This window comes from Periophthalmus magnuspinnatus, chromosome 21 (genome assembly GCF_009829125.3).
Source record: "Periophthalmus magnuspinnatus isolate fPerMag1 chromosome 21, fPerMag1.2.pri, whole genome shotgun sequence".
Classification (NCBI taxonomy): domain Eukaryota; kingdom Metazoa; phylum Chordata; class Actinopteri; order Gobiiformes; family Gobiidae; genus Periophthalmus; species Periophthalmus magnuspinnatus.
The window spans coordinates 26,073,638-26,087,695 of record NC_047146.1 but is presented as its reverse complement, the minus strand read 5'-3'; the positions used below and the strand labels follow the sequence as shown (position 1 = coordinate 26,087,695).

The following is a 14,058-nucleotide window of genomic DNA, read 5'->3' as shown; positions in this document are numbered from 1 at the left end:
TTTGCTTTTCCATCAGTGTGAACTGGTTAATGTATGCATACATATTCAAGATCCAGTTTTGACAATCAGTATGTTGTTTTTTGTATATATATTAAACTTGTGCTATCTCAGACTCTGTCAACATTATCTCTTCTGCTGCCAACAATAATTTGCCGAATGTGACAAGAAGTTTGTGAGGAGTTAACTTAGCTGAAGTTTGAAGCAACTTTGACAAAATTACTGCAAACTAAATGCAGACATAGCACATTCTCTTACTGATAATCTGATAATCTATCTACTTTTTAATAATGTATACAGCAATGACCAAAAGTATACTACTTATACTGTCAGCATATATATCTAAAATAGTGTGTTTCATTCTGAATGGTCACAGTTAGCAAATTGTAAAATATTGCTGGATTTGGTAGGGTCTTATCATATATAAGATATTGTGGTTTAGACATCTATAAACATGCGTAATAAGCCATGTTAGGGGTTTTGTTTGTTTTTCTTATATCAATGTTAAAGATGTGCCATTTAAATTTTCTGGTGCGAAGTTCACGTTTTTGTTGGTATTTTTTGTGGCAATTAAAACACCTGTAATTGAATAGATGCAAGACAAATATGTTTAATCCTATATTGTGAAACATTCTAGGCAAAGGAATCACCGACCTTCTACCAGAATCATTGCTTAATGCACTTTAAAGGTCCTATATTAAACAGAACTGACTCATGAGCTTTGAGCCATGTTATAATGTTGTTACCTGATCAAAAACATATCTGGAGTTGCATATTGTTTTATTCACACATTTGACTAATCCCTTTATACTATCCTATTAGTCTTTCTACTTCTCCAAAGCTCAAAATGCTCTGTTCCACCTTGTGTTTCATGTAGTGGTAGTTTTCAAGTTAGCATCTATCTTTTGTATTTTGTTTCAAGAGTTTAAAAAGTTTAAAAAGAGTTTAAAAATACAGTAGAGCATTTCTTGTATTACTCCATGACATCTGGAACAGAGTGTTTTCTGTTTGAGAGAAGAACTCAGCCTAAATATGCACGGTTTGTGTGTTCAACACGTGTGAATGAAACAAAACACAACTCCAGGTATGTTTATTATGAGGAAACATTATGACATAAATCAGAAAATAGAGCAATATTTATGACAAACTGTCAGCAATGCAGGCCTACTATATAATTATTTGCATATGTTATAAGCAATGTTCTTGCTGCTTCTGTAGTTTCTGTCTGTAGTGATATAACAGGCTCAGATGTGTCTGTGCTGTGGAGGAAGATGTAATAGTTTTAGCTGCATAATTTAAACATGGTGATTTAAATTTGTATCCTAACCAAATCAAATGAGCAGGGCAATCAGTTTTTTCACGTTTGTGATGTTTCTGTATGTATTTTGGTTATGAATGTTGTTAGCATTCTATGTTAGCACATAGAAACACCATTCACATTCTTTATCAGTGAATTCATTTCCGTGTAAAAAGACAAATCCTTGACTTCAATTGCAGCTCTATCAGAAGAAATCATAGGAATTATTCAAAGTTCCGAATAGCTTTCCGGAACAAATAGACTATATTCCCATTTCTCAGGGTTAATTATCATATAAAAAGCTCCATCCCTTGATAATCTGGTGGCATGTGCAAAGTGGTTTTACTGAAATGTCATTATGTTTCTGGATTTGAAATTCCACATTTGATTAGATGCAATAGTCATTTGTCACTTCACAATGCCTGACGTGCCTCACCACTGAGAAACTGAAAAGTCGACATGAAAGACGAGATGTGATACTGTTAATATGCTTCAGACCTGATATTTGTTCTATACTTGAAGCATCTGTTCCCATTTGAAGTGCAAATTCACTATCAAGAACAATTACGGTTCTTACATTTCAACCAATACAGATATGGACAAAAAGTGAGGTGTAATGTATAGTTTGAATAGAGATTAGACTTTGGCATTTAGACCCTGCATGAATGCAACAGAGGCTCAGGTCAGAGAGTGTTGTAATGATAGAAGTTGATGGTTTGAGTCTGGCTTTTGGCCAGTATAGTGAGTAAATGTGTGATGGTTTATCTAGCACTCTGAAAAGCATGCCAAGTGCAATATAAATCAATCAGTACTAATTTGAAAACCTTATAAATAAAGGGGCTATATTACGCTATTTTCTGATCTATGCTGTAATGTTATTTCCTCATCAAAAACATATCTGGGGTTTTGTTTTGTTTCATTCTGACATGTTTAACACACAAACCCTGCATATTTCTTCTCTCAAATGAAAAACACTCTAAAGAAGTGTTCCCCTGTGTTTTTAACCTCTATACACCTTCACTAGAATTATTTGGATAACTTCAGCCATGGAATTTCCAGTCTCTACTGAACAAAAGGTAAAAGGTAGCTATTTTAAGATTTGGAGATGTAGACAGACTGATAATAGGGTTACTCAAACATGTGTGAATGAACAAAAAAAAAAAACACACACACAACTCCAAGTATGTTTTCGAAAAGATAACAACATGGCTCAAAGAGAGTTTGCAAAACCTTTAAGTTGAAAATTGTAAATATGAGGAGGAAACAAAATATCATTTAATTTCTTTCCTGATTTCTAAAACATAATATAATACTCACTGATTTATTAGTTAAAAAAAAAAAAAAAAGTCAATATAGCCCACTGCTAAGTGTGACTGTTTCAGACTAGAGGCATAGGTGGAAGTCTTCCTGGTTGAGTTCACTTTTCATCTTCATTTAGTTATTTTAAGTTCCTCCTCCTTATCTTACATGATGGTATCAGCGTGAACCTAACATGGAGCAGAGCAGTGCAGAGAGTGATAGACCCCCCCAGCCACACAGACACACAGAGACACACATACATACACATACACACACATGCACACTGTACCCGAGCTATAATTTCCTGTGTTATAGACTAACCTTCTCACCATACATCCCCTCTCTCCACATCTCATTAAAGACTGTCAGATTTGCCAGGCCTGACACAGAGAGAAAGCGACCGCACGGGAGCACCCTGGGGAGAGTGGGTGGCTGGGTGACACAAACGCAGCCAGGATTATATGAACGCACATCTGCAGTTTGCACAATGCTCTTTAAACCATCAGCAACATGCCTCGTTAGCTGTCATCTTTGTCTCATCACTGTGCAAAGCTTGGCTAAGCAGCATTAATTAGGTTCAAGTTCTTGCCCTGAACGTTTGACCAATTACAGACTGGCAGTCATAATAGCTGTTTATACAATTGTGTGATCTGTTGGAAAGTTACTATAGTACATATGTTTATATTCAAGTATATTTTCAGTTTTTGATACATACTTAAATATATACTTTAGGCTTTGCAAATAATCTTAATCAAGATACACCTTTGTCAAATTATCATTGAGATTTCAGACTTTGGAAGAATAGATTTCACAGTTTCAGTTGTTTGCTCTAAATGGAAATCATGAAATTATTTGCTTGTTTTTGAACAGAAAAAAAAAGAGACTTGGACTTGAATACATGTTGCTTGCATTTTTGAAGGAAAAGGAAATAGTTTATAGTGAAAAAAATAAAGTAAAATGCTGATAGTAAAGTGGTTATAACCAAATTGTAATTAATATGGTATCTTTTTGTACATGCGATTTATTTGTGATTTTGGCTCACAAAATGTAAGCATCAATCATTGTTATTTCTATATCTATGTTTGTTGCCTATCCATTGCATTAACATTCTCAATATCAAAGCCACATAAGATACACTATATGTATATTGAGCACACTTATAAATAAAGTATAGATGTGTTGTAAAATTCATAAAGCAATAGCGCCCATAGCATTTATTTTATTCTCCTTTGTGCCCTAACCACAACTATCCATCACATATATCCCAGTGAAAAATATTGCTGAAATATCCATGTGCAGTGCTGGGTGTAGCAGAGCAAACATGAGCTGAGGGGCAAATGGGAGGCAGCCGTTTGTTGAGTTGTGATTAAAAAACACTCAACACCACTTCACATGTTTGTTTTGTTTGGTTTATGGCAGTGGTTCTCAAACTGTGGGGCAAGTAATAAAGCTGGGATTCAGGCTTTGTTCTGGTGTTTTTTTTGCTGGTTTAGTTCTGGCTTAGATCTGGTGTAGCCCTGGTTTAGATTTGGTATAGTCCTGGTTTAAACCTAGTTTAATTTGGCTTTAAAACTTATTAATGGACTTCAGCTTCCAGTTATGGGCAACATAGGCCTTTCACCAATCAAAAGATTTAGTTTTTTTCAGATTCAGGTGATTCACCCTGTGAATCAAATACTCAATTGCTACACATTTTGAACAAAGAGGAGCTCTGAGGCCAATGAGGGATGCAATATAAAACATGGCATCTTCACAGAATGTGTATTTATAAATTATTAATCTGTGGAGAAATTTGTAATTTGATGAAGGCAGAATATGACATATGTGCAATGAACAAAGGTGTTGGGGTGTAGCAGCAGTTGGTGAAGAAGAGGAGATGGTTGAGGTGGCTCATGTGTTTTGCTCTTGCTGTATATTAGGACAACATTGGGACTATACCTGGGCTAAACCAAGACTAACCAGGGCCAAACCAAGTGTGCATCAGGATTAAACAAGGTTCCCAAACCTGGACTTAACCTGGATAAATGTGAATGCGCCTGTAATTTTGTGTTACTCTCTTTCCAAAATTAGTCCAGTACTAGTTATTCATTTGGTTATGTAGTTGTGTAGCTGTTAATTATTAGGACAGTGCATGTTCATGACCACCTGCAGCAAAACAGTTGAAATATCAAATTATAGAAAAACCCTGTCATTCCTAGGCAAGGACTGAACATAAAAGAAATGATCATTATGTTAACCACTCTTTTGCAGACTCTTCTTGCCTGTGGAACCAGTTTGCCTGCTCCAAAAACAAGTGCATCGCTAAGCAGTGGCTGTGTGATGGAGAGAATGACTGTGAGGACGGCCTGGACGAGAGCATACAGATCTGTGGTGAGTTGCACAGAGACCAGGATGAGGTTGCGGTGAGAGCTGAGGGGGTGTCTAAAAAGATCAAAGAAAATGGATAAATGGCAGTCCAAACGTATTCCTTTCTTTCCTAATGCATTTCCGGCATCCTAATCATTTACCACAATGAGTATTAAAAACTTCACAACTCTCTTTTTGTCATGACATTAATGCTAATCACAATGACAACTCAACATGCTAACATCACACTTTCTGATTCAATAAAACACTACGCAAGCAGTACAAAACAGTCCCACTTTGACCCCAAGATTGGCATTTACGATATGCGCTCGGGTTAAACAAAATTTGCTTACGTAGAACAATTCAGGTATAGCCCCTTTTATAATTGTAGAAAAAGTTAATAATCAACTAGTAAGTAAGACAGATATGTCTTATGAATCAAGTCACATCAAAAAGTTATTTGTTATTATTAAATTTAAGCATTTATTTTGCAATAGACATTATTTTAGCTAAAATTTAATGGTAACACAGTGTTACAAAATCTGAAAATCTGTACAATATATGCCGTGCACCAGCTTGATTTAGCAAAGGTTCCCTCGCAATAGTCGCACAACAGTGCCTGGCAACTTCACTGTTAGTGTCACTACTTCCTGTCCAGTTGTATCTCTATGAGGTTTTTGCTAAGTAAGGCTAAAATGAATAAATATTATAGGTTAAAGCAGTGGACAGGGAGCTACGGCTAGATGTCACTGACAGCATACTAAAAACTATATAAATAAAATTAAGACTTCACTGGAGGACACTTCTGTGGTTAGAAAGAGAGATGTTTGTGTCTCAATGCTAATGCTAATTTTAAGGCATAATAAATGTTAAAACAACACTACAAACTGAAGCATTGTACATACAAAAATAAGTGAGTAGTATATTTTAATTAGTTAGAGTCTGAATAGATTGTTTATTTTGTGTTTTCTGATTTTAGCTAGTGAGCTAGCTAGCGTGCTGCAGTGCACAGCCTATTTTTCTTATAATAATAATAATAGTTTTTATATATATATAAACTATTTGCTGTCTCAGGACATACAGTCATGATAAAAATAATATCATGCTGAGGCCCTGTGATGGAGCTATATCTACAGTTACAACACGTAGACTGATTAACAGAAGGACAGTCAGACTGTCCAAACAGAGACATTTCACATTCCCTGTAGGACGATAACATCCAGTCCTACTGAAACTGATCTGAAACTTGCTGTGCTCAATGTCAGATCTTTATGTAACAAGTCCTTTTTAATTAATGATTTTATTTCTTCTTTTAGTCTTGACTTTATGTTTTTAACTGAAACATGGCTCGACAAAAACACAAATAATGCAGTTCTAGTGGAGTCAACTCCACCCAACTTCAAATTTGAATCTGAAACACGAGCATTTTGTGCATTTTGTGCATTTTTTAGAGATAATTTAGTTACTCACAGATTCTCATTTGGGGTGTTTTCATCTTTTGAGTATGTTTCATTCAAAATTGAGCTAAAACAATCCCCCTCTATACTCTTCTTAGTCATATACAAACCCCCCCAGCACTGTCTGAGTTTTATTGATGATTTTACTGAGATGCCTTCAGTCATATGCACAGACTTTGATGGTTTAGTCATTACAGGTGATTTTAATGTACATGTGGATAATGTGTTTGACAGAAACGCTAAAGAGCTCAGTTCTGTCCTTGAAACCTTTGGTCTGACTCAGCATGTCAGCGAGCCCACAACAGAGGACACACTCTGGACCTGCTCATTACAAAAGGAGTAAATATTTCAAATGTCAATGTGGTAGATGTTGCTCTGTCTGATCATTTATGTGTCTTCTTTGACCTGTCTGTTATTCCCAAGACAGCGGCTGGTCCTGCAGTTGTTCGAAGGAGACACATAAATGATAACACAGGTGCACTGTTCATGGAAATGATACACTTTGAAAATGCCTCATGTTCTAATGTTGATGATTTGTTGAACTCTGTAACTTCGAGTGTTTTGAATGTTCTGGAGACCATTGCCCCGATGAAGGTTAAAATGGTTAACGAGAAGCAGAAAGCGCCATGGAGGAATGATGACTCGGACAGGGCACAGAAAAGGGAGTACCGGAGGGCAGAACTCTCGTGTCCTGTTTGCAACAGTAAACAGATTAACAAACCCCCCAGCTCCACTGCCGTTAGAACTAATTTCCACATCTAAGTGCAATGAGTTTGCAGTATTCTTTAATGACAAGGTTCAGGGCATTAAAAATGCCATAAATTCCACAACGCAAATAACAACCCAGCACCCACCTAGACACTTAGAGCTGACTCACTTTACACCTGTAACTGACAAAACTGTCCAAGAGATCGTCACCAGTCTGAGTTCATCTACATGCTGCCTCGATGTGTTACCCACTAAATTTCTAAAGTCTGTGCTCAACAGTTTGCTATCACCACTCACTCACATAGTTAATATGTCACTTCAATCTGGAACATTCCCAAGCGCACAATGTTGAAGAATTATCGACCGATCTCAAATCTGCCGTTTTTAGGCAAAGTTCTCGAAAAAGTTGTTTACCAACAGCTTATTAACTTCCTCGAAATGAACAACTACTTTGATGTCTTCCAATTAGGTTTTAGACCCCACCACAGCACTGAGACTGCTCTTATCAAGATGACAAATGACATCCGCCTGAACACTGATGCAGGCAAAGTCTCAGTCTTGAGTGCTTCCTTTGACACTGTTGATCATGGGATCCTCTTACAGAGACTAGGGGACTGGGTGGGCATCTCTGGTATGGCACTAAACTGGTTCAAGTCCTATTTAGAAAACAGGGAATGCTTTGTTGAAATTGGAAAATGTATATCAGATAAAATGTCCCTGACCCCAGGGTTCAATCCTGGGACCCCTGCTGTTCAATCTCTACATGCTGCCGTTAGGCCAGTTAATATGCAGCAATAATGTGTCTTACCACAACTATGCAAATGACACTCAGATCTATGTCTACCTAAAAACATTGCAAAAATCAAAGGTATACTGTCAAAACCAAACTTAGAGAGACTTATCCATGCATTTGTCTCCAGTAGGTTAGACTACAGTAACGACCTGCTCACTGGCCTCTCCAAACGAGCCTTAACACAGCTGAAATACATCCAGAACGCTGCAGCTCAGGTCCTGACTAGAACCAGGAAGTACAAGCACATAAGTCCTGTGGTCAGGTCTCTGCACTGGCTTCCTGTAGCTCAAAAAATAGACTTTAAAGCAGCTCTGCTTGTGTATAAGTCTCTCCGTGGCCTAGCACCAAAGTATATCTCCGACATGTTGGTGCCATATGAACCATCTCGCACTCAGAGGGCTTCAGGGACAGGCCTCCTGCTGGTGCCCAGAGTCAGGACTAAACATGGGGAATCAGCGTTTAAGTTTTATGCAGCTAAAACCTGGAACAGTCTTCCTGAAGATGTGAGACAGGCCTCTACTTTGACAATGTTTAAATCCAGGCTCAAAACAGTTCTGTTTAGCTGTGCATATGACTGAAAGGTTTTTATTCTGCACTCTTCTCTTTTAATGGTAATTTTATGATGATTTTTTGTGATTATTTATGTTTTGATTTGTGTGATTTTAATGTCTTTCTTATTCTGTAAAGCACTTTGAATTACCTTGTGTACGAATTGTATACAAATAAACTTGCCTTGCCTCTCTCTCTCTCTCTCTCTCTCTCTCTCTCTCTATCTATCTATCTATCTATCTATCTATCTATCTATCTATCTATCTATCTATCTATCTATCTATCTATCTATCTATCTATCTATCTATCTATCTATCTATCTATCTATCTATCTATCTATCTATATATATATATATATATATATATATATATATATATATATATATATATATATATATATATATATATATATATATAATATTTCTAAGTGGGAGAAATTCTCCCACTTAGAAATCATGGAGAGGTCTGATTTTTGAAATATTTTTTTTTGCACGTTACTGCTGGAAATAAGTATTTGAAAACCTGAGAAAAGCAATGCTAATATTTGGTGTAGGAGCCTTTGTTTGCAATTACAGAGGTCAAACGTTTCCTGTAGTTTTTCACCAGGTTTGCACACACTGCAAGGGGGATTTTGGCCCACTCCTCCACACAGATCTTCTCTAGATCAGTCAGGTTTCTGGGCTGTAGCTGAGAAACACGGAGTTTGAGCTCCCTCCAAAGATGTTCTATTGGGTTTAGGTCTGGAGACTGGCTAGGCCACTCCAGAACCTTGATATGCTTCTTGCGGAGCCACTCCTTGGTTATCCTGGCTGTGTGCTTCGGGCCATTGTCATGTTGGAAGACCCAGCCATGACCCATCTTCAATGCTCTAACTGAGGGAAGGAGGTTTTTCTCCACATGGCTCCAGTCATCCTCTCCTTAATACAGTGGAGTCGTCCTGTCCAATGTGCAGAAAAACGCCCCCAAAGCGCGATGTTTCCACCCCCACGCTTCACAGTAGGAATGGTGTTCTTTGGATGGTACTCATCATTCTTCTTCTTCCAAACATGGCCAGTGGAATTAAGACCAAAAAGTTCTATTTTGGTCTCATCTGACCACATGACTTTCTCCCATAACTCCTCTGGACCATCCAAATGCACATTGGCAAACTTAAGACAGGCCTGGACATCTGCTGGTTTAAGCAGGAGAACCTTCCATGCCATGCATGATTTTAAACCATGACGTCTTAGTGTATTACTAACAGTAACCTTGGAAACCGTGGTCCAAGCTCTTTTCAGGTCATTGACCAGCTCCTCCCATGTAGTTCTGGGTTGATTCTTCACCTTTCTTAGCCCAAGAGGTGAGATCTTGCATGGAGCCCCAGTACAAGGGAGATTGACAGTCATGTTTAGCTACTTCGACTTTCTAATAATTGCTCCAACAGTTGATCTTTTTTCACCAAGCTGCTTGGCAATTGCCCCGTCACCCTTTCCAGCCTTGTGGAGGTCTACAATTTTGTCTCTTGTGCATTTTGACAGTTCTTTGGTCTTGGCCATGTTAGTAGTTGGAGTCTTACTGATTGTATGGGGTGGACAGGTGTCTTTATGCAGCTAACAACCTTAAACAGGTGCTTCTAATTTAGGATAATAAGTAGAGTGGAGGTGGACTTTTTAAAGGTGGACTAGCAGGTCTTTGAGGGTCAGAATTCTAGCTAATAGACAGGTGTTCAAATACTTATTTGCAGCAGTAACATACAAATAAATGATTTAAAAATCATACAATGTGATTTCCAGATTTTTTTTAGATTATGTCTCTCACAGTGGACATGCACCTAAGATGAAAATTTCAGACCCTTCCATGATTTCTAAGTGGGAGAACTTGCAAAATCACAGGGTGTTCATATACTTATTTGCCTCTCTGTATATTTGAATTGCCTCTCTTCAATGAACTGAACATACAAATTTGATAAAAGTGGCTTTATTATTAAGCAGACACGTATATATTGTAGAAAATAAATGTGATAATGGAATTTCAATGGACATACGACATATTATGGATTTCTCATAGTGCTGTGGATGCCTTTTTTGAGGGACTAATGATGCAAAAACACACATGTTCAATTCACACTATAAGTCGAAGATATACTGTTGTTCCTTTGTTTTTGTTTTTTTTTTTTCTGTAATTTCAGCTAATTCACTCGGGAATGGTATTCCGTGCACAAAACACAGTCATAATTTTGTTGCATTTACTGAAAAGGGGCTGATGCACAATGAAAATGCCACTGTTGGCCATATAAGGGGACATCAATCTCAGCACAAGTTTTTACTATACTAATGCGATTGGACATTACATACATTACAAGGGCTGAACAAGCTTTTCTGTCACTAAGCCTTATAAAACCCTGTTTAGTAACAAAAGGAGTGTTTTCCATTAATTTTGTGAGATTGCAAGCTAAAAGAATAAAAAAAAGATGGCATGATGTGGATAACTATGGTGGTTTGGTCTATTTGGTCAAACATTTATAACACAAAAAAACTATGTTCTTTAGCCACCAGATTATGTACTAATTACTACCTTGAATCATATAGCTTAACCTAAGCATATGATCACAAAGTATACAGAAAATAACTGTCTAGGATCTTTGTGTAAACATGACTTGAGCCTCTGTGTAGTGTACTTCACCTTTAACACAGTTGGTCTTCTTGTGTTTTGTTTATTCCCTCTCAGGATCGGTGACTTGTGCGCCTGGCCTGTTCAGCTGTCCCGGGTCGTATGCCTGTGTGCCCAAACGCTGGCTCTGTGACGGGGAGAGAGACTGTCCCGATGGCAGTGACGAGCTCTCTGCTGCTGGATGTGGTAAACATGGCCTCAGAAGAATACACTGCCATATGTTTACTGACTGGAGTGTACATATCTATTGTGGATGTATTTATAATGGGCAGCACTTAATAATAAGCATACAATACATAATTCATTATGAACAAATAATTTATTAAGAATGATTCAGGCTTATTTACTACTTAAGTAACACATAAATTATAACCCCTAACCCTTCAGTAGTTACTAAGCCGGAAACTTGGTTCATAATTCTTAATAAACTGTTATGAATTAAGTCTTTCTTCGTGCTTCATTAAGGAACTAGTTATTATAGATCTCACCAAAATATGCATAAAAACATGCATCTGTAAAAACCCACCCAGGATTGCAATACACATCTGAATGAGCAGTAGTGTTGTAGAAGTACTACAGTAGTGGTAGTGCTGATGAATATATATATATATATATATATATATATATATATATATATATATATATATATATATATATATATATATATATATTTTTTTTTTTTTTTTTGTGTGTTGCATAGTAGTCTTGCCCTAGGGATTTGTTTCTCCCTCCCAACTTTTTACCCCAGCTTTACTTTCATCTGGAGCTCATAAAATGCTTAACAATAATGAATTAATGTAGTAATGTAATGTAATTAGTGTTGAAACCAAATAACAAGCCAAGTTTTATAGCTATATTGATACTTTGTTTTATAGTTATATCAATACTTTGAGCACCGATTATTATTATTATTTTTTCTTTTTATTGCAATCAGCACAAATATAAATTGTATGTGTTGTGTTTTTTGAATGTGAACAACCAAAATAAAGTTCATTCATACATATTAACAATTGATATAATGTACTATCCATCTTCATCTTGTTGTCAATCAATTTACATGTACTGTGTGTATGTGAATATGCATGTTTATGTCTGATCTCGTGCTGATGGGGCCATATGGTATTCTGTGTTTTCAGTGAAAAATAATTACTGTTTGTCACCTTTTATTTTAGCACCCAATAACACATGTGATGACGCCTCGTTCCGCTGCCACAACAAAGCCTGCATCCCACAGAGATTTGTGTGTGACCACGATGACGACTGCGGAGATGGGTCTGATGAGTCCGTAGAATGTGGTATGGGGAATTATCTGTTATTTTTTTTCTAATGAATGTCCATGAATCAATTCAGAATGCAACACTAGTTCTTTTGTCCAGCAATATGATTAGTGTGATTTAATAGTAAAGAACCAAGAAACAGGAAATTATAGCAATCCTCTCACATAAACTTTGTAGATGTGTTTTGAGGAACAGAGATTTCAAGAATAATAATAAGTAAAAAAATAAAACTTCAGAATTTACTATATTTGAACAAGGTCATGAGATAACAAGCTGCATTTGTTTGTGAAATAATCTATTAGCACCATAGACTGTATATATAAATGAACATAGGTAACCTGCTATTTGCGTTGCAAATATGAAGTGTGAGTGTGGGTGCACTTCCGGGTCCATCGACTCTAGCTCCAATTCACTTTCTATTGAAAAACTGTCGCCTCTCTCTCCGTAACTGCTGTTGTTAGGCTCGTCATTTTTCTCTTCAGTGTTCGTATTAATCCGCACTACATGTTCCTGGATTTTTTATTTTTTGCCATTTTGTTTGTAAATCAAGATATGAACATTAATAACAGACCAATGAGATCCCTTCTTTTCCTTGCTCCCAATAACATTAGCAACAGGCTTGATTGATAGCGTTTTTAAGCACCCACTTCCTGCTAAAGTAGGGGAAGGGCTTTACCTTCAACAGTCTTGCTCCGGATTGGCTCTTTGGTTGCAATGACACTCGCAGTCAGAACTTAGCTCTAAATTTGCCATTATAACTGCTGGCCTCAACAAGCTTTATTTGACTGGAGCCGAACACTATGAGTGACACCACATTCCCTTAGTCCACTTCTTTATGCAGTCGATGGTTAGCACATAAATATTTGCCAAAAGTATGGGAACCAAAATAATGACAAACATGAAGGAAGTACCCATAGACTTGGTTTAGTTTTCTTCCTGTTGTAAGCAATATGGTGAATCACAACTGAGCCTAGGTCAAGGTCAGGATTTTTCTGTATGATAAGGTTTTAAAGTTGTATGAAATCACCTGTAACTCTCATAAAAGGATTTGGTGGGGTAAAGTTAGTAGCATCTCTTCTGTGCAGGTCCATGGCCACTTGCTTGTGTCCATGAAGATATAAATGTTTAGTTGTAAATAGGAAAAGACGAAATTTAAATCTATCAACTGGACAAATTGTTGTAGGTGTGAACGCTTTTCCCTGCTCATCTAAGCCGCTTCTTCAGTTCTGGTCAGATTGCTGGTGGACACTGCCTTATATCTATCTGAAGGGAGGGGCTAACCACACTGAAACTATAAACAGCTATTGTCTCCAATTTCAGCCTTAATGACCTCATTCAACCTTTAATTCCCCCTTGTTGTTCTCTTTTGTTCCTGTTTGTTTTGGGTCTGAGGATGGAGTTATAGATGGGGGACAGGTGATGTCTAAGGCCCCCATTCTTGTTTAAGGAAGGATTGTCTTTCCTAACAAACATAGCTTCTTTAACTCCCCTCTCAAACCACTTTTTTTTTTTTCCTCTGGCTAAGATCTGTACCTCACTATCTTCAAAGGAGGGGTTAGTGCCTTTGAGATGGAGAAGTACGGCAGACAGGGGGCCAGAGGAGCCCTTGCGCCAGTACATTCTCTTATGGAGTGGCTGCTTAGTTTCTCCAATGTAACACTCCCTGCACTCTTCACTACACTGAAT

The 14,058-nt window shown here is 37.2% G+C and overlaps 1 protein-coding gene across 1 annotated transcript in view; it reads left to right on the top strand.

The window, feature by feature from the left end:
* lrp1bb (low density lipoprotein receptor-related protein 1Bb) overlaps positions 1–14,058 on the top strand; it is a 464,724-nt gene that overhangs the window by 361,437 nt on the left and 89,229 nt on the right. The window contains exons 50-52 of the mRNA XM_055230393.1: positions 4,844–4,963; positions 11,153–11,281; positions 12,268–12,390. Coding sequence (XP_055086368.1) covers positions 4,844–4,963; positions 11,153–11,281; positions 12,268–12,390 — 372 coding nt within the window. The remainder of the gene's footprint in view (positions 1–4,843; positions 4,964–11,152; positions 11,282–12,267; positions 12,391–14,058) is intronic.